Here is a 22,786-nt window from a genome sequence, read left to right as displayed (position 1 = left end):
GGTGTCGGCAAGATGGGTGCCGAGAAACCTCACCCCTGAGCACAAGACTGCAAGAATGACAATAAGCCTCGAACACTTGATGCGGTATGATTGCAAGGGAAATGACTTCCTGTTCAGAATCATCACAGCCGATCAAACATGGGTGCACAACTTTACCCCAGAGACCAAGTCTGTCTCATTGACATGGAAACATCGAAGCTCACCCATCCCGAAAAAAAATTCAAAGTATCGCAGTAAGCAGGGAAGATTATGCTATTATGCTGACAGTGTTCTGGGAAGCGAAGGGTGTAATTTTGTTTGATTACCTCACTACAGGGACCGTCAATGTGGCACACTATTGCCACACACTAAGCAAACTGAAGTCCGCCATTCGACGCAAGAGACCAGGACTCTTGAGTTGAGGGGTTTTGTTCTTGGACGACAATGCAAGACCCCACACAGCAAGGATAACTGCAGAACACATTCGTCGTCTGGGATGGGAGAGATTGAATCACCCAGCCTACAGCCCCAATCTTGCCCCATCAGACATCCACCTTTTTCCTGCGTTGAAGTCAGCACTATCAAGACATCAATTCGGAAACAACGAAGAAGTGCAACAGGCTGTGAAGAACTTTCTTAAAATGCTGGGCACAGACTTTTACCAGGAGGATTTCTTGAAATTGATTTCACGGTACGATAAATGTATCAATGTTGGTGGCGACTATGTGGAAAAATAACCAAAAAGATTGTATTTTGTTATGACATTGTATTCCTCCGTTTGCAATGAAGCTTGCCTGTGAAAAAAATGACGAAACTTGTTGTCGGAACGTCCCTCGTAATAATGAAAAGGGTGTGTATGATTCCAATCTATCCAAAAATTCGAATTCATTTAATTAAATGGTATATGTATTTAAAATATTTAATTTAAGGTGTGGAGTTTGCATTTGCCATTCCATGTACTCAGACTCAAAATACATCTACAAACACAAGTCACAAATGCTATGGGATATACTAACATACGAAAAATTGTTAATTGTATAAGAATTTCAAATTCAAATTTATCTAATCAACATCAAGATATCTTATCTTGCAATAATCTTCCGTCTCTCAGATAGATTGTTCTGCAAAGGACACTAAGTAAACAGATTGAGATAATTTTATTTTATTTTTCACGCAGCTTTCTTTCTCTTCCTTGATAAAAATAGAAACTAAACTGTGAAAAGTTTGCCTCGGGGCATTTATAAAAGTGTATAAATTCAATGGGATTTAGTTTAATAAAAGTTGCAATTTTTCATCTACGGAGAAAAATCCGTACATAATTCCCAGAACAAATAATTTACACGGAATTTTCTGGTGAGTAACCGCCCTATGAAAACACCCTCAAATGTTGTATTGTAGGTTGTACATGTAGCAACCTTAATTTTCCCAATCACACTAATTTCGAAAAACATTTACAATTTCCCAAAATTGATTGCATGTGCTATCAAGTCACAAAATAGTGTAAATTGAGTGTTTCATCTGATTTTTAGTATTTCTTTGGATTTTCACCACAGTTTGCATATATTCTGTGGAAAACTGGAAGATCATGAATTTTCTGCTCTCAGACTTTATTGTGTTGGATACCATTCTGCCAAAAGGGGTATTTTATGAATACAGTAGCCACAATTAATATACAGGCACATTGCAAATCGCAATCGTGTTTTCCCCCAACGATGTCCAAGACAATGGTCTCTGTCGAAGATTGAGACCCACCCAAAAAAATATATCTGGCTAGACCCCGGTAGATTGGTAAGGTATGGGCCTAATTACAATGGAATTGTTATGTATTAACATTCATAAACATTCTGAACAAGTCTAAACTGTTACAATGCTCCAAGTATCAGCATTTGTGAAAATTAGTGAGAGGATCAATTCATCCTACACATAATTCCTCTCAATCAATCAAGTATCGGATTGATTGATTGATAGATGGGGGGGGGGGAAATTTACTGCAAAGAAGTAATTTGCTCTAACATGTCAGTTTTAAATGTAAATCTGTTTGAACACTACTGTACACTGCTACCACTCACACCAACCTCAATCCAACCTGGTGCTCAATTACTTTAGTGCACACCAGTTTAAAATCCCAAACTTACACAAAATTTTATTGACAATTCTCTTAAAAGTATATGGCCAACACATGGGCGGCAGCAATATCTCAGGGTTTCCAGCCCATGTCATATATTCCAGTTACATTTTGCCAACAACTATTTGCACACCAGTCTAACTTGCATCAACACAATCTACAGCACATCTACTGCTCATTCTTTAAAAGGATGGCATTTTGTAAGGAGAACTCGCGTACTATTGACGTGGCCTTTGGCCACGTCTCGTACGCTCGCCGACGTGCTTCGCTTATTTGGAAAGTTTTGAACGTAACTTTACATGTGTACGGGCTCTAATATGGAATAAATATTCAAAGTATTATTGCCAATTCTTTTAATAATCAAGTAAGTAAGCAATAACAGTTTCAAGAGTTAGATTTCTTGCATAAAGGAATTCAATAGCGATACTAAATTGAAAAAGCAATATTTACTCTTCTTGTCATTTTGACATTTGTAAACGTAATTGAAAAATAATTGCTTTCCGTCATTCCCCATCAAATTTCTACCTCTCCTCTGTAATAAATTCTGATGCTCATGTTTTGAAATTCGAAAAATCTACCATAATTCCCTTACAGTAGTTTTCGGGGTGAAAATAAACTTTCTTTAAGTTCCCTAGCAACGTCCGTTTCCATGGACAACAACAAGCACGGCAAGCTCTAAAGAATTCCTTGTTATTATACTCCCTTAACATTTAGTTAAAACAAGCACGATGTAGATATTTTCGCATTGAGTATAACAATGTATGTCTAATTGTATCTGGACTGAATCTTCTTCTTATGTAGATGTCACCCTTGTTTGAGGCACCTTTTCAAAACTAGGAGTTCATTCATCTGTGTGTGATCTGTGATAAATATAATGTATCTCGACAATTAAGAATTGAAGCAAACAATGTATGCAAAAGAAATGCCCATGGGAACGGTTGCTAAGGACGTGAATAAAGGGCATTTTCACCCTTAAGGAAGGGCTAATTGAGCGATTTTTTAATTTTGTCGGCCTTTTGGGATGATTTCATGGGGGTCGTAGTCGGGCATTTTTTTGCCTCCGGGGCTTCCTTCATGGAGAACATTTATGTCAGTGAGTCAGTCAGTGGTGGGATTGGGGCTTTATATTTATTGGATAAGGACGATATGACATTTTTTGTCAATTTAAGCATAATACAGACATCCAGCAACAGAAATAATTAACACAAGTCTGAATATCTCTGCAATGTGTGTAAAGCAAGGTGTATTGATTTAAATCAGTTGATTTTTTTTAAAATCACTTATTTAAATCGCTTTACAGAAAAAAATCATAGAATAATGTACATAAGGAATTTGTAGACGTCAGAATCACTTTTGGTGAAAGTACATTAATCTCATAATCATTGAATAGTGTTTATTAGGCTCTAAGAAAGGAGAAGAAAGGAAACAAAATATATGTACAGTGAGATCCATGAGTATTACCGTGCAAATTGTCCATCACCATGTTCGTGCGCTTTATTTGAGCCGATAAGAGCTTCAAGAATTAAAAGAAAACTCAAAACAAGCTGTTGACAACTTCTGCACCAGCATACATAAAAAACCATCGCTTAAAAACACATAGGATGCAAGAAAAAAAATAATGAAAATAGTCATGGACAATTTGCACGGTAATACTCATGGATCCCACTGTACTGATGTGGTGATGCTCATACAAAAGAAAATGCGATATGTAAACTGTAAACACACTTAAATTTCTCGATTTAAAATTCAATAATTTTTATAGGCAAAAAAGCAAAAATTCTGTGCACAATAATGTACAAAACACTAATCATATTAAACCATAAATAGCGTCATTATCATTAAACTATAAATAAACTTGACAACTGTTATTTTGAAAACTACCATAAAAAATGTCCAAATTCAGCTAAAAAGAAAAAAAATTAAGTTACATCCAGAATGTTTTATTTTTACTGGAAGAAAAGTTACTGAGATTATTACAGTTTCATTAACACATTCAACAAAGATTTCCATAGTAGATTCATACGTACAGAAACAGAAAAATGTATTTTTACATATAATTTTTTATTTGCTTTAATCAAACTGTTCAAATATTTTACCGGGCCATTTACCAGAAAAAAGCCTTTCTATAAAAAAAGATATATCTATATGTATGGTGCGAAAAAAAATATACAAGCAATTTTAAGCTATTTTTTTAATCAAATAAATTGATTTCAATAAAAAAATCATAATTTAAATTGATTTATTTACACCCCTGGTGTAAATCATGTTACTTTACAGTTTTACTTGTTAATTAACCATTTGCATTTCCAGTACGGCAAATCTTCTTACTCAAAATTGGTTTTCTAGTTTCAACCAAATCACTTTCCTATCACATTCTATATATTTCTGATTTATATCATGCACCCACCTGTGAGGATCACTGATAAGGTTGAGAATGTGGCCATCCTTGCCCTTCCATCTGATGATAGGACTGGAGCTCCCACGAGCGCTGCAATCAAGGATAGCAGACCCTCCTTCCACCACAACAGTATCCTTTGGTTCCACTTCAAAGTGAGGATATGGCGACTCACTCACACCTGGTTAACATATGAAGAAAGTGTATGGTTGGAAGAACGAATTTTAAGTGCTTAAATTATTTAACTTATTTAAAAGACAACGTTTAAAAGTTTCGCAACAAAATGACATTCCCAGAGGTTTAAAGCACAGATAAAGCCATTGTGATGAGTGGTGAAACTCAGCCTGTCTATTGAGACTTCTCAGGGAATGGTATGCTTTCAATAGAAGAAATATACGTGGGTGAATCAAAAAGTAAGTTACACCCCCACCCTTTAAAAAACAAACAAAACATATTAGAAAGAAAAAATTTATTAGACGAAAACGCATGAACATTTAACTTTTTTCGACATAGCCACCAAGGTGTTCCAAGCACTTTTCGTATCGTGTGTAAAAATTCCGTCAAATTTCTTTGAACCACTTTGAGACTGATCGCATACTAAACCAGCTGAAGCAAGGCTGCTTCTGGTGTGTGAAGAAAACATTCCAGACAGTTTGCCACCAAGCATGATTATTTTATCTCTCTTAGTACAGGAACATGGGTCGGGTGTAACTAACTTTTTGATTCACCCTAGTATATACCATTTTCTTTTTTTAAAAATTAAGGAATACAGAATGTTTTTTTTTTCTTTAATAGTATATTTCTGTGTCTGAATCACATATAGTCGAAACCAGTTATAACGACTCCGAAGGGACCCCCAATTTACGGTCGTTATAGCAGATAGTCGCACAAACCGTTTTTTTTTCCAAAACATTTCAAATTCGTAAGTTTTATGTTTTAAACTAGCTGTATGTGATATAATAGTTATGAATGAAACATCCTCTTTCTAGTTACTGTATTACAAATATTTATTACAGTACAAATATGAAAATACAGTACAGTACTGTATACATAAATTACTGTATGTACTCTCCTACAATAAATGCAATACTGTAAATTATGAAGGCCTACACTTTCTCCTGTTTCTCTTTTTACAATGTTGTACAAATGTGATGTACTGTACCTTACACATTATAAAAATCCAACACACATTACATAACCACAAAACATCAATAACAAATACACTCTATTATTCCACTTCTGTACTTTAGAAAAAAATGACACATTATCGGAATTTAATTTTGTGGTTTTCTACAATAACAGCTAAGACAGTCTTATTTATTTTTTTAACCAGTTGCTTTCACTTTAAAATCCAATACAGTAACACATACTACTACAGTATACTGTTCTACTTTATGTAATCAGTTATCTTTGTTTGCTTTTTGCAGTTAAGATGTGCAAAAAGATACCCTCCTGGTCCAGCATGTCGTCCACCAACCCAGCTCGGTGTGGACGAGCATTATCGCCCATGAAACTGAAAGAATTACCAATCGCACCAGCATTAGGCACGACATAAGGTCGGATCATCTCTTCTCTATACCTTTGAGCTGTAAAGGTGCCATCGTGGATGTTGTGCAGGTCCGAATGTCCCCCAATACTGATTCCTGCCCACACGATTAGTCCACAGCCACCATATCGAGAGCGTTCGTGCACAAAAGGTGGGTTGTTTCGTGTTCCGCGTTCCCTCCAGATGAGAACATGTCGACTGTCAGGTTCCACACTGAATCGCGAATCATCAGAGAACAGAACGGACCTCCATTCGGCATGTCCCCAACCACGATGTGCCTCCGCATAGTTTCTACGGGCTATACGGTGTTGTAACATTAATGGAATACACACCATGGGCCTACGTACATATAGGCCACCTTCATGAAGACTATTCCGGACAGTTTGGGATGACGCTCTGCATCGTGTTGCTGTTTGCCAGGCACGTTGCAGTAGTGTTGCATTCTGCCCCCTGTTCAGATGGGCTGTGATTAAGACATAAAGGTCCTCCCTCGATGTTGTTGCTCGTGAACAACCTTGGCCTTGTCTTTTGCTAACACTTCCTGTTTCACAACGATTCCATACTCTGGAAATCACACTTTGCGACACTCCAATGGCGTGTGCTACCTGGCATTGTGACTGCCCAGCTTCAATCCTTCATATTGTTCTCCAAACCATAGCTTCCGGTAAATGTGCAGCATTGCCTTTTTCACCTGAACCTTTGCCTTCCCCAACTGAACTGTTTCGCTAACCAGAGACGACTAGCATACAACTCCAGCACGCACACACTCCTCCCCTCTACCCTTTGACATCACCAGTGCAAAGATTACGTCATGTTTAATGCACTGGAACTTTCGTTTACAGGGCTTTAGCAGCTGATTGTAACTCATACAGGCGCTGACAACATATCTGGTCTGATCCCCTACTTATTTTGGCCTGATCCCCTAATTATTTTGAGCAGTGTAATTAATTACAAGTCATAGTGTTTTTTTCCAGGTTATTTTCCTCAAATTATGCTAGAAATGAACTTTTAACACAAATAAAAAGATTATATATCCAAGAAACAAAAAAGATAAAGTATCAGAATTTTTTAGATAAAACGTTTGCATTTATTGATGCAACATACATGAACAAAGATTATAATTTTGAAATGTCAGCATATTGGTTATCGATCACTTCCTCATGTGGGGGAAACCATGGTGGCACATCATAGTTTCAGCTGTGATGATCAATTGATACAATAAATTTTTGCATGTTTAAACATTACAAGGGATAATTGAATACATTTTATTGAAATGTCGTTATTGTGACATAATTAAATTGGAACATACTTTAAATGATTCTTGTCATTACTTATCCTAATGCAGCGGTTCCCAAAGTGTGCTCCGCGGATCACTTGGTGCTCAGCGAAACATTTTCTAGTGCTCCTTGAAGAAATTGGAAGAATAAAGAAATAACCCGGTCTTAAAATGTTGAATTCTGTGCAGCCATGAGTCACGTGTCGGAAAAAATCAAGTAGAAATAATTGAGGTGCATACCTGACCTTCCCCAGGTAACATTGGAAGTCGGACGTTGCCGCAAGATGATAAAGCCGTTCGACGTCTTCTTTTGTTGTGAACCTTTGCCCACCGACAACTTATCGGAACCGCCGGAAGCACAAAGCATATAGACAGCATGCGGCGAAACCAGATACAAAGACACAAATGGCACGCTTGAAGTTTCACTTCTCGTTACTTCGGCCCTTCAGTCATTTGCAGTTCAGTCAGAATTCAGTCGAGAATCAAAACAAATCAGTGCTGTTTATTTACGAGTGCTTTTAGTGAGTCATTTTCAATTTAATATCGTAGAGTTTCGTGCAATGGACCGGTGGCTGAAGACTGGGTCCTTAAAAAAGATCCTCAAAACTTCCATCACAGTACCTCCAATAACTGTGGAAGAAGTTAGGAGGTTTGTTCAAATACTTTATTTTTATTATTCAATGCATTTTTATTAGTTTTGTGGCACGATCGCAACCTTGTGGAGAGCTTATTAGCGTCGCTTTGACCTTCTGCTCCTACACATGAAACAACTCATGAATCGTCATACATATGGAGTTTAAATTAATACTTGTCAAATATAGTCGAAATTGAAAAAAAAAACCTGTTTTTTGCTGATTATTTCCCAAGACATGTACGAAGTTGTACAGAATTAAAAAATAAATAACTTTTTTCTTGCTGTTTTTCAATATTTATTGCAAAAATTTTGTGATTGACCGACCAAGTTAATTACAAACGAACGCGACTGAATTTCAGCGCTAGCGTGCATTTCCCATGTTGTTCATTATTTGCAGAAACCATTATTTTTAGGTATTATTATTATGTATATTTACGAATGTAAGGTCCACCTTTAGGCCAATCATTGGCTGCTCAAAATCAGGGTGTGCCATGTTTCACATGTCTAAAGTTCTAAATTTTGAATGTTTACCTTCTATCCTCAAATAGTATGGTCATACAAGTGCTAGGTGAAAATTAGTGCTCGGTGATGAACTTTTCTACTGAAAAGTGCTCCATGACCTAAAAAGTTTGGGAACCACTGTAGTAAATGGTTGCTTGTCTATGCAGTAAAATGTTATTTATGTCTGGTTAGGAACTCTATACCCATGTAAGTCATGCATCTTCATTATCACAATGTCAGCTTTGAGCACAAAACTTTGCACTAGTATATTTGACAATAAAATTATCAAAATATGGTGCATGATTTAGGAGGAGCATGAGTTAAGGTGGATGGGCAGAGAGGGATAAGTCATCTATTTAATGACCATACTGTAAATTTAGAATCATTTAGGTAAAATAATTTCTGCAGCTAAAAAACTTGTGAACAAAATTGAACACTTTGTTTCAAGATGGTGGATGAAAAATTATTTTCTGCATGTTGCAGGCTATATGCTATGCTCTACAATGTTTTCGTCTTTTTCAAAACAGTCTAGAATACATTTCAGAGTAAAAGGAATTAAACTGAGTCATTTTAGAGATTTCATTGGTCTGCAATTTTGCAGTAAAACTTTTGCATAGCTTAGGAGAGGAGTGGTGGTAAATGGCAAAATCACACACATTCTATTTTTGATAACCGTTATAAATGCAAAGCTTTTGAGTTGCAATTTTTACAGTAGAAGAAAGTTTGGTTTTGAGAAAAATTGGTCATGTTTAAAGATAGTAGACGACAGACTGGTTTAACATGTCTTGCGAGAACTTTAAATTATGCTCATATTTGACTAGGTTATATTTTCATAGCTTAAGAAACACAAGTCTCAACTTGAGTTTTAAGTTTTTAACAAAAACTCTGTAATGTAGTGTGCATTTTAGGAAGGTTGGGGGTAAGTCACCAATTATGAGACAACAATAACTGCAGAAAATTAAGAGGTTTTTAGCTGAAATTAATCACAACTAGATACACCTCAAGAATGATATTGTTTTTCATTTGCATTTGTTCGAAGCATTTTAAGAGTGTAGATAAAAAAATGATTTTTCTTATGTTGAGGTAGATTCAAAATTCTGATGACACTTTCAAATCTCTGCCTATACTACATTTTTGGCGATTAAGAAAAGAGACTCTTCAGAATTTTAGGGCTTTGCTTAAGCTATAATTTGGCAATAAATGTTTTGAAATATAGTGCACGTTTGGGGATCGTTGTGGACCAAATTGGAGGTCACCAATGTTTTGACCATGGGATTTGCCAATCTCATAGCAGCCAGATATTTTGGAAGATGTAGAAGGTATTCTATTAGAATGAAATCAGCCAGACAATTAAATATGGCAAACTTATAATTTGGCATGGTTACATGGAGGAGGAATTTTTGCTTCAAACATCCAGAAAAATAATTGGAAAACACAACTGTGATAAACTGTGACCAAACTGTATTGAAGCAATTTAAAATATTGTGTTACACAGTATTTTTGGATTAGTTAATGGTCTATGGCATACGAAATAAATGAGATAAAAAATGTGTTTGTAGTTGTAGTAGCATAATTCATTCCATAACACATTCCTATGAACAACACTGCATTCGCAAAATAATTTGTATCATAAACTGAAGTTCAGAATGGATTTGCTTTATTGTACTTTGCTTTTTGTGCCAGTTTTGGCTAATTTGCGAAGATGGCGATGAGTGATGAAATTGATGAATGGACACTCACAAACATCCATGCTCAGGGAAGGATTCGAACCCAAAACTTAAAAAAAAAACAATAAAACCCAGTTTTGCCCGAGTTTTATCTCAAAAATCCCATGGTTTATTTTTTAAAAAAAAACTGGGCAAAATACCAACCCTGACATGTACACTTACATTCATGGTCTCAACTAATGTGGATAGACTGTACGCTGTATCAAAGATGACAGTAAATAAATAGCTGCTAGCTGGCCAACACATATATGGGATAGAAAAAATCATTCTCACAAAAGATGCTCCAAGAAATCAAAATGCCTGTTCAGTAAGTGGTTGCAGACATGAGTAGCAATTGAATCATGTAGAAAATAAGTGGGTACAATGATGATATCAGAATTACGCAATCAGAACCTTGGCCCCAAAATCCTTTACCAACGTAAACGTAAAAACGTTTTTATATGCTTCAAAATTTTTCAAAGATAATAGCAAGACACTTTTACTTACCTTGGTGAGAGTAATTAATTATCACTGTTTGGAGTTCCAAAAAGTGCAATTTATCGGTGACATAAACGTAAAAATTACCTTATGTAAGCATCTGCGCTTTCCATCCACAAGGCATTGTTCGTTCATAAAAGAAGGAGAAAAGTAACGCACAATAGTGGAAATGATTGGGAAAGTAAATTTGATGATTTCTGAAAGTAAAGAGCACTGTTTGCAGTTCTAAAAAATCCTATTTATCGGCGAAAAGAAGATATAAAAGGTATCCATGCTTCCCATCGACAAGGCATTCTACAGACTACTCCCACACTAGAATCGAAAGGGTGTTGTGCTTGAGACCAGCACCAGCATGATGAGATTTTGAAAGCATTTAGGGGAATTATTGTAAGGCTATAACAGCCCTAAACCAGGCCTGCTTAACCTAACCAGAAAAACATTTAGACACAATATTTGAATATGAAGGGCCCTAAACCTGATTCAGCTAACCTAACTACGAAACCCCTTCCAACCACACACATGACCTGGATGGTAGTAGTAGTCCATAACCAAGATGTCAGTAAACAAATGGATGGTTTCAAGAGAGCTTACGGAAGTCAAGCAAAGACATAGTAAGTAATTGCTAAAATTCCTAAGTATGTGCCAACATACATAAATAGAAATCGAACTATGAAGATTGATTGAGTTGGTGTTTTAAGTCCACTATATGCACAGTAAGGCTAATCACAACTGGACCTACAGTTTAATGTGGGAACCAAACCACTATGTGCCTCCACCGGGAGGCCCGAACTATGAAGAAAATGCCTGCATACCACATATGATGAAATCAGAATTTAACGTTTGGAACTTGGGCCCAAACAATGAAATCATTATTCTGACATCTAAAACTAGAGATGTAACATTCAATATGATGTTGATATGAATATGGATCTGTTGCATATGTTATTTGAAGCTCCTTAGTGCCATGATTTATGAAGATTGTCATTTATCAATATTTCCTGTTGTTTTTAGTTCGTGGAGATGTGTTATTGTGAAATAAAGTATGTCTATTAACTTACCGTGAAGCAGAACAGCCTGAAGGCTTCATGCAAGTGAATATAACACCCAACAAGAGATTCTAAAACTGCAGGTAAAATGTTACATCGTTAGGTTAGGGGTGTTAGGTTTGGAGTTGATAGCAATTTCTAATGTGTTCCCTCGCTATTTTAGTTTGCATACGAACAGTTTTTTACTAATAAAAAGCGACGCGAGTACTCCAAGATGGCAGGTTTTAACTTATGCGGGCCATATTTTGTGATCAAGAATAAATGTTTCTATGTCCATCCGTAAGCACTTAAACATGTACTTTTTATAATTTTGGATATTTTGTTAATTGCATATATTCTTTTAAATCTGGAAAATATTTTTTTCCTCCACAATCGTCAGTACTATATTATGAAGAGCCAAAAATATATTTATAAACATTCAAACCATCAACAATTTCAACCTTAGCAACGGACATGTGTCAAAACAAAGAATGGTAATTTAGAAAATAATCATATATTAACGCTGTACTGTGTGTATGTACATATTCTACAGACCTCCATATCCAGAAGCAGATTAACAAGCAATTATAAATTACTATTCTAAAACTGATTAGGAATATAACGCATACCTTGCACAGTAGTAACCAAAAATACCAACTTCAGTACACCGATGAATGCTTGTAGAAACAATTCTTCACGCTTTTTGTTAATTCCAAACATTTTCAAATCCTTCTGCACACTTGAAACTTTATTTCTTCCTACATCTTAACTCGTATTTCTTGTCATACCGTTTCAATTTCACAAATTTACACCAATATTCCCCCATCGTCTCCTGTAAGCATCACTACAAGTACTTAAACACAAACGACCTCCATTCTTCTTCTTCGCCGCCCTTGCTTACATACTTTGGAGGCAATCTGCATAAGGTCTTTCACCAAGTTCGTTTGAAGTGTTTGTCATTCTTTCTTTCCCAAAACAGATCATCAAATATCATTACTCAAGCAGATAAGATAAAAATACAACTTCTGAAATATCTTATCACAGGATGCTATTTGAATTATTAATCATTGGCCATAAATTACTCTCTGTCATTGGCGGCGTCGCCAAAAGAGAGGCACAAATAATTTACATGAGAAATTTTCAAATATTGCAAAGATTTTTATCATCTTCGTTAAGTGCTATAAAATTATTCCTACAACTTGGCACGCAAAGCAGGGGTTTGCGAACTGCGATTGCGAAGGGGTGTCGCGCACCCCTTCAGTACCCCTTTCTCATAACCTATTTTGCTATTTCAGTCGAAAATACTGTTAACTCTTCACAGAGAAAAAGTTTGGTATAACCCAAAAATTGTTTATGGTGATAAACAAATGACGTTATTTCACCATACTAAATGCTCTTTAGATAATCGTGCACATTTACTTATGGTTACCAAAAAAATTGTTCGTAATTACCATGCTGACCTTAGAATGTTAGGTACTGAAGAAAGACCAGTATTATTGTATATTACAGGAAACCCCTAATTTAAAAGGGAAGCCGTATTTACTTCCCTGTAGTGCAAGACGCGCGCGCACTGGCGTACACGGAGAAGGGATCATGGGCCTACAGCCTATCCGAAATTTTAAGAAAATCATTTTTTCAAATGAAAGTGCTCGGTGAAGAACTCAAGAGAAACCAGACTGGTAAATAGTTCAAGATAGACTCACGAGAGGTCTGCTTGTAATGATAGAATCACTACATGATCTTTTTTTATTACAGTATGTAACATTGTTATTCGTACACATAGAATTTCCGAGGAAAAAATGTCATATCTACTAGTAAATATAATAATTTTCATATGTACCTGGAAATTAATGTTAATGAAGGTTTCACTAACAAATGTCAATAAAAATGTATGTTCAAAGTGTATAAACAGAGCATATAATTTTTGTGAAAAGAGAAAAATACGCTGTTTCATGCAACATTGTTATTCGTACAGGCAAAAGTTTCAATCTTGCTCGCATACAGCGCCACCGCTATTCGGGCGATTTCGTGCAGTTTCCAAATTCGTAACAAGTTTGAACATGCATTCACGCTCTCCGTCAAGCGGAATGCTGGCGTAGTTATTGTTGTAGGCCTATCGTCTATCTATCAGCGTGTTCGAAATGGGCAAGGTGAACGAACTTAGTTCCGATCTGAAGGATGTTGTTAAAAATTTGGCTCTTATGTTATTCATTAAGAAAAATTGGACAAACAGTCAATAAATCACACTCCACAGTTCAATACATAGTAAACAAATTTAGAGAGAGGTTCAACACAGAATGTGCCGAGAAAACCAAAAGAGACGCGGTTGAATAAACGTGATGAACGCTTTATTTTAAAAAGAGTGCGAGAAAACCCCCGACTAAGTGTTCCTCAGTTCCGACCGTTAGTAGAAAATGTTGCTGGCAAGATGATGCCCGATCAAACTGTCCGACGTGCCTTGTGGAAGCATGGATATCATGGCAGAATACCACGAAAGAGGCCGTATGTAAGTAAGGTGAATCGCAGGAATAGACTTTCATTCGCGAAAGAGCACATCCACAAGGACCAGGAATTTTGGGATAGTGTCATATGGTCAGACGAGTCCAAGATTAATATATACGGGTCATATGGGATAAATAGGGTCTGGAGAAAATCAAATAAAGACAATGATCACATTAACACAGTTCCAACAGTTAAACACGGTGGTGGGTCATTAATGATTTGGGGCTGTATGTCATCCAAAGGTGTTGGTACCATCCAGTTTATTGATGCTCCTGGGCAGGTATTAACAATTATATACTTTACATACTTCATTATATCTCCTACAACACTGTATATGTATATTTGGACATATTGAAGAACAATGTAAAGCAGAGTGCCCAAAAAATGGACATGCCGGCTATCTACAGATTCCAAAAAGACAATGACAGTAAGCATAAGGCGCAAGTTAACATGAATTGGTTAATATGGAATGTGCCCAAACTACTACAAACGCCAGCTCAAAGTCCAGACTTAAATCCCATTGAGCATTTATGGGTAATTTTGAAGATGCGAGTCCATAAAGCAGGCGTCAAGTCCAAACAAGAGTTGAAAACTGTTGTGCAAGCCGAGTGCAATAAAATAAGCTCTGAAACATGTCGGAAACTGGTTAATTCTATGAAGAACAGGTGTCAAGCAGTAATTAAAGCCAAAGGGTACGCATCAAAGTATTAGAACTGTCAGTCAATTTGCTCTGAATATACTTTTTTTCTTTTATATTATTAAGTGTACGAATAGAAAAGTTGTACAAAAAATGGCATGTTTCTCTTTCAGTTTCATTTAATTTATTATTGTCATTGGTTATACAGAATTTGGGTAAGATTTTATGTTCCTAATGATATTAGTTATTGAATTGTAAATAAACAATTTCAAAAGAGTGTATTTCCTTTCAGATATTAAAGCTTTTTCTTTGAAAATCCGTGTGTACGAATAAGAATGTTACATACTATATTAGTTTTTATGTATGTTCCATGTTATTTTTTTGTTTAGTGAAGGTAATACTTTTTGAATGCAGTTTCCAATGTAACGCGTTGTAGGGCTGACCTACGTGACGGTGAAAGCCAGCTTTCGGAAGGCGGTTAGTTTCAAAATCTTGTTCTTTCAAACCAGAAGGGGGTGGAAAAGTCCATTTTACTGTCTTTTGCGAATCGCCTATATAAGGGAACCGATTGAGTAATGGGGTTGGCATTCTTTTTTTGGGGGGGGGCAATAGGGGAGACCTTTGGAAGGTGCCGGAAAGTGGCTGTGGCTAGTCTGAAGGGCTAGCGGCCACGGGTTAACCATTTATTTCATGGAAATGCATAGATAAGTCCACGCAGTTTTTGAGTCGTTTGGTGTCAAGACAACGCTTAGTTTTCTGTTATTGTTCTAACAGAAACGTCATATCTGGGGGGATTAAGGGACGCGTTTATTTTCAAGTATATGTCTATCCGTTGGTGAAAAGCTTGTAGCGCGGAATTATTAGTTTAAAATTGTAGATTCGACACTGTCAAGGTGTCCGGTTTTTATTTAATCTGGGATTAAAGGGATTGTGACAGGGTGGAAATAGAATCACCGCAGTTTTGTTTTATGTAATTTCAAGAATAGCGCATAATTAGTTGTTGTAATTTCAAACAAGTTTAGTACCTTTTTGCGTAGCAATTTATAGAACAATCAAGAAAGGGAGGAAATTAGAGAACCATGTTATGTATTCAAATGTCAAGCTTGATACATTTTTGAAATAGTACTGATGGTCTAGGCCAACGTACGAACCTCTCTTATATATTTATTTCAGAAGAGAATTTCAGTGTTTCAATTAAAGAAGATCATGTCAATTTTTATGTGGGGGTTATTTCTTATATAATTCTTTGTATATATGTAATCAACGACATAAATAGTCTTGTTATATATATATATCTAAACTGAACGTCTGAGATATAATTCAAAGATCAAACAGAGTTTTCCCCCTAATATCCATGGTAAAGAATATGCTAGTTATTCAATGTCTTTTAATTCGATTGAACCGTATTGTTTGTTTTTTTTAGAGTTATGCTAATTATTTGCCTGAGGGAAGTAGCGAAGACAAGCAACAGGTTCTGCCAAGGCAGGTTACTCTCCCCTGAAGAGCAAATAGAGCATAACATACTGGGGGCCTGTTTCCGAGATACCTTGAATTAAAGTCGAAAAGAATAGTACTACCGAAGGATTGTAGTGCATATTTATATGCGATTGATAAGTGGATAACTAGTTGAGAATACAAACATGGATATTACGTTAGACAGGGAACTAGTTCAAAGGCTGCATGGTTGCCTGGAGATAGAAGGACGTTCATTTCAAGAACTGATTGAAGAATTAAATAAAATTCCCGCTGCTAGAACAAGCAAGGGAAATAGAAGGTCCGAAGTTAATGTTGGCAAGATACTGGGACACATTAATAGAATAATCCCCACGGGTTTCTATGTAATGGACATTTCCACTATTTTTTTTTTACAACAATTTTAAAAACTACACCCTGGAAAAATGACCCCTGCACAGGGACGGCGACAGGGGTGGGCACGGGTGGGCAAGCGCCCACCCAAAAATTCCTGTGCCCACCCGATTGCCCACCCAATCAAATTCAATAAGCACATATACTTGGGGATATAGAAATGATTTAATAAATAAGTCTATTCTGGTGTTCATAACATGTACATTTTACTTGTGAATATTATCTATGCTAGAAATGTTCACATATTATCATCCTATATAAAGCCAAATTTCTCATTAGAAAGTGAAAGTAATTACTAGAGCTATTGAAACAAAAACTGTGCTCAAATCAGTACTTCCATGATTAAAAGCAACTAGTAGGATTAGGAGGCTCAAAATTATGCAGGGTATGATCAAGATTAGATGAGAATTTAGGGTAAACTTGAGGATTGCAGCTCCGGGTTTCACTGGGAAAGACTGCTTTGAAAAGTACCACATAATTAAAAAATTAGGTACTTCGGATGTGGTAAAAAATATAACAAACCACACCATGTAACTTGGCAAGAAGTTGTAACTGAAACTGTGTAGAGGGGATTGGAATGAGGTCTTGGTGCTGTAAGCTCCGAGCCTCCACATAGGCTACGTATATAAATCCCAGTCTGGGTATGGTTAAAATAATCTCCAAATAAAGAAATAAAAACATCATCTTAGCGTTACTTCTCCAGCAACACAATAAATTATTTCAACTTTTTAAATTATTATTATTATTATTATTATTAGAATAATTTAATCAAGAAGACTTAGAAGGACAGGCCATGTGACACGAATGGCAGAGGAAAGAAGAGTTTACAGGATTCTTGTTGGGAAACCTGATGGTAAGAGACCAGTAGGAAGGCCAAGACGAAGATGGAGGGATAACGTTGAGATGGACAATAGAAATCGGTAAGGATAGGAAAGATTGGATTGATCTTGCCCAGGATAGAAACAGATGGAAGGCTTGTGTTTCTGCAGCCATAAACCTTCGGGTTTAAGTATGTTAAAGAGTATAGTATAGTTTTAATTAGCTCTGCATTGAAATTCCAGAAGTGTCCTTTTTTATTTCATTACAATTTTTATATAGGCTACCTGTTATCTTCAAATATCAATATGGTATGCGAAATATCAACTTTATATTCATTCTACTAATAAGAAGGAATCACAATAATCACTACAATACCGAAGTGAATACATTTTAATAAACCAGTTATGTATGGAAAAAGCTACATAATTATTCAATTGCTAATGACTGGCTTATCATATTTAGAAATCCTCTTTCGACACACAAATTTTACCACACGAATCAGCCGAAAATATCGACAGAATCTGTAGATGCAGCTGAAGTAAAGAAGAAAAGTTATGTCACGAATTATCCAGGAGACTATTTTGTTAGTTTGTTTTTAAGCCCACTTTTATGCTCAGATGGTCTAATCGGGACTAAACCTACAGTTTAACGTGTAGTCCGAACCGGTGTGCATTGTGCTTCCACCAGAAGAGTGGGGAGTCCAACACATGACGTCTTCATTGTAATGCGACAGCGTTATGCCACTGGGGAAAAAATATACAGAAAGAACTCGCACCAAACGTATCATTTTATCACCACAGAAGATGCGTCCATTTTAAGAGGGTGATTACCTGAGACAAATTGAGACTTTCGGAAAACAACGTCATTGTTCACGGAATTAGCTGCCTTGATCCACTAATGAAACGCTGTGCAATTGAAACTACCACCTCAACTTTCCAAGAGGTACGACGTAATGAAACTCCATTTTTGGAAGAGTAAGTTGTGGTTGACTTGTTTTATTTTAAGTCATTTTTCTGCTAATTTTGATAATGTAGACAATAAGGTTCAATTGTGATTAGATGAAAGTAACGAAGGGGCGAAAACAAATACATTCTGACACTCAAAATACAAACCCTCATAAATTATTACTTTGACAGTAGTTCCAGGCTCCAGGGACTCGTTGCCCTGAAAGAATTAAGTTTCCAGGGTATGATGCACAGGTTGACACTCTAGCGTATTCGAAATGGTCACGCCATACAACCCAAGTCATCTATAAAAATAGTTGAATTATTACTGGCACGGTGATCAACTTCGATGAATTCCTTGTGTTCTAAATCGTTTTGTTACCTCAAAAAATATGTTCATTTAACCATACGTGTGTTGCTTCTCCCGCATTAGTAACATGAGAGTTCAGAAATCGAATAGCAACTTAGCTAATAATCTCTTCAATTCTGAACAGATTTTTCAGTCTTACTTGTTTATTACATATGAGTGATATTTTGTCAGAATAGCCTTTCATTAGCCTAGGAATACTTCATGGACAATGAACAAAGAATTGGTTTTCCTTGTGTGTTTTAAATCATTCATAATAAGACGTTCATTTTAATCCAAACATTCAGTGGCGGCGATTAGGAGGAGCGGGAAGTGAGGGATGCAATTCCCCCGTCACATTTTGCCACTTTTTGCACCCGCAGTATGGACTCTTTATGCTAAGCCTTTTCTACCAAGAAAACGTATATTGTTATTGTCCCTCAAATGTTGGTACCCAATCGCCGCTACTTCAAACATTCAGATAGATTTATCAGTTGCGCAAACCTTGTAAGCTAAGAAAAGTGATCGATCGCCAAAGGAGTAAGAAAACTCTTCGAGTCAAAAACTCATACGATGAAAATACTATGCTCAGGAACATGTCTTCAATTACAAGAAACTTCACGATTATCTACCATCGCAATTTCTATTACTGTCGCTCCGGCTCCCGTGGCGGAAAGGTTAGCACATCGCGCTACGACGCCAGGGGTCCTGGGTTCGAATCCCGGCCTGGGCATGGATGTTTGTGAGTGTCAATTCATCAATTTCATCATGTCATCACTCATTCCCATCTTCGCAAATTAGCCAAAAGTGGCACAAAAAGCGAAGTAAAATAAAGCAAATTAATCAACCAATCAAATCAATCTATCACTGTCGCCGAATACATAAAATCAAGTATGTGCCTTGTATTTGCAACACAAGCTTAAACCTAAGTCACATTTATTTCACTGTATTAACATGCATGAAATAGTGTGGTTAGAATGTACACTTCCTTGAAATAATTATGTCCATCAGAGACAAAGCGAAAGGAAATGGAACAAGATGGGAGGATAGATTAGAAAAGAATAAAGAGGAAAACAAGAAATGAAAAGGGAAAAGAAGTAAGAGGAGAATCGGGAGTGTACGAGAGAGGGGGATACATACGTCTTACATACACATATATACTAGATATGGTCTTACATTTATACTGCCCACCCTAATCTATCAATATGGCGCTTCTGCCCACCCAGTCGAAAATTTCTGGCGCCGTCCCTGCCCCTGCAAGTTCTCGCGTTTCTCTGCGTCCAGTTTAAGGCAAAAACCAGACTTCCAAAGTTGCGAGGCTAGCGTTGCGCTGAAAACACGCCCCGCCATGTTAATACGTCACGACTTAGAGAGAGCTCGTTTGTCGTCTGCTTCGAGCGTCCAGTTTACTGCGAGTAGCCCACGGTGAGCGAACATGTGCAGCAGTTTTACAAATCTGTACAGATTTAAATAATGGAAGAAGGAGCGATAGTGGAAAGGAAAGCTAATGATCATTCTTCCATGGAATATCCCTGCTGCTCACGTGCAAGATAAATGAAAGGGTTCTGCTGCGTGCGTGTTCTCAGGTCATGCGAAAAATATTGCTTGTAAAATTGGTTGCTGACCAAACTTTCAAAAATATATATATTTTAAACTAATATTTATCGATATTTACAGTAACCTATGTAGTGCAAAATAAGAATTTTCACATTCTTCACTTTATTTATAAAGCCTATTTTTCATAAAGCAATTTCAGTTTGTGTTTCATTTCTGTTGCGCAAGTTATGATCAAATATTTTTGGGCAATTAAGAGAAAATACACTGAGAAGATTACATCAGTTCCACAGTACATATTAATACTTAGTTTATGTATAATTATTACAAGGAAATAATGTGTATAACCAAGGGCATATTTAAGGGGGGTCAACGGGTCCACCCCCTTTTGGTTCAGTAAAATTACCAGAGTTACCTGTTCTATCCGCTTGTTCATAAAAATTTCTTCGGACTTATTTTCTTAAATTAGAGACGTAGGACGGGATATGGATGGGAAGGAAATTACGTAATACCACACACCAGATGGGACAGCAGACCAAATGTCTGCAATTTCCTGATAGTTTCGGAATTTCTGCGATAAGAAACTGCATTGAGACTGTCAAATCAGTTATTTTTTCCCACTCGAGTTATCTTTAAGATATTTGGTTTTTAAAAACGCAGTGACACAAGATGAACAGAAAAGTATCAATACTAGCGTGACTTCGTGACTACATACACACAACTTGTCGGGTCCAGCACCCCCTGCTCCCCAACAAGGTTCCGGTCAGCAGTGTCCTGGATTTTCACTTACGAAATAAATCAACCCTAATCATACCAAAAGTTGATCCAACCCCCCCCCCCCGCCCCACGTGAACTATATATACGCCCATGTGTATAACAATATCCCATACTGAAATGGTACGATATATTTTGAATTTTGTACTGCGAAAAAAACCGCCTCATCTCGTTACCCCGAACGCATTAATTGGTTTGTTCACAACTTCACCACTAAGGATCCAATCGAGACGAGACATGGTAGCCTTGGTCCATTACCTTCTCTATCTGAAAGCCTAACGGCTTGCTCCGGTCACATGACTAAGCGTCATCAACTGGAGGCAAGATAGCCGCCATGTTTGATTTGCTTCTTCGGAATCAATGTTGAATCTTTTTAGTGAATATGGGATTGTAATGCAAATTTAAGAACTGTAATTGAGTTTACATGACGTGTAAATATGCTTAAATGTGCAAGAGGTCTGGTGTATAAGTGTTGTGTACTCAATTGCAGAGACAATTATGATGAAAAAGGTAAGAGTAACGGTCACATTTCTTCAAGATGTTGTTGAAAATGAGAAATGTTTAGGGCAATTCCATGCCATTCGGTCCGTACGAAAAGATACAAGTTAAGTAACAGAGGTTTTATACTCATAAATAAATAAGAGTAATAGTTCATGATGTAAACATTTCATGTGTCCGGAATAGGCATGCAATATACTCTTAAATGTGTTCATGTTTTATCTCTTGTCAACAATTTTTTTAATTTACCCTGAATTACAAACGTTGGTTGACGTTAAGATGCGTTGTTGCTTATGATTGCAAATTAATTTCAAGATTTAGTCAACGTTTAAAATATACGTGCGTGTCTACAAGCAAGCAGTTTGTTACTGTACCTTTTATGCAAGCATTCGATAACATATTCATATTATTTGCACAAATTTTCAGTTTCGAAATATGCTTAATGCAAGAAAGCTATACGACAGGGCAAAGTTGATACATGTGTACATTTACATTCTTATTTTAGCTCGCTTTATGCTTCTTTAGGCTAATCGGAGGCTAATGGAAGATATGTTGTGCATTCAAATACGAGGGTGCGATGTGTAACAAGAACTTCGATGAAATATTCATGTGTAAAATTATCTAAGAATATATTACTTATGTTTCAAACACAAATGTTTTCACACAGAAAGCATTTTGTTACCTAGCTATGTTAAATGAACTACAAATGTATTACATTTAATAAAACTGTTTCATATGAACTGCTTTTTATTTTTTGTATTTGTGAAGCTTCGATGTTCGTAACTTTGATTATTAAATCAGTGATAATGTTTATTGTTTCATAATTTTTTAACATTCTTCACGATTTTATTCACAGAGTAAAGACAATGTGAAGAAATATTCCAAATGTTTATTTCCCAAGTGAACGCTAAGATCGAAATATTAATCTGCTTTTTCTTTTCAATGAAAATATTGGAAACTCTAGTTATTGTCTCAGATCTTACTAACTACAATGAAAAGATTCAATTTGTTTATTACCTTTCGTTCAATTAGTCAATAGGGTCGAAATTACAATGTGACAAATGATTTACGTTTAGTCTTTATACACAGAAATGTAACTGCCCTTGTACCAATAACTTTCGCTTTTACTGCAAGGATATAGAAATTAAGTTTTTGTATTGA

At 36.3% G+C, this 22,786-nt stretch overlaps 1 protein-coding gene across 2 annotated transcripts in view; it reads right to left on the bottom strand.

Annotated features, from left to right (window-relative positions):
- fra (neogenin protein frazzled) overlaps nucleotides 1-12,614 on the bottom strand; it is a 116,649-nt gene extending 104,035 nt beyond the window's left edge. The window contains exons 1-2 of one of the 2 annotated variants that reach the window (XM_083143358.1): nucleotides 12,315-12,614; nucleotides 4,512-4,680 (exon numbers count right to left, since the gene is read on the bottom strand). In XM_083143358.1, the coding sequence (XP_082999484.1) occupies nucleotides 4,512-4,680; nucleotides 12,315-12,405 (260 nt within the window). In that variant the 5' untranslated portion in view covers nucleotides 12,406-12,614. The remainder of the gene's footprint in view (nucleotides 1-4,511; nucleotides 4,681-12,314) is intronic. The other variant, XM_083143357.1, reaches the window with a different exon arrangement.
- Between the last annotated feature and the right edge of the window lie 10,172 nt (nucleotides 12,615-22,786).

The sequence above is a fragment of the Lepisma saccharinum genome, chromosome 21, assembly GCF_977018435.1.
Source record: "Lepisma saccharinum chromosome 21, izLepSacc3.1, whole genome shotgun sequence".
Lineage (NCBI taxonomy): Eukaryota > Metazoa > Arthropoda > Insecta > Zygentoma > Lepismatidae > Lepisma > Lepisma saccharinum.
Note: the sequence above shows the minus strand (reverse complement) of the source record. Positions and strands in the feature narration are given on the sequence as shown.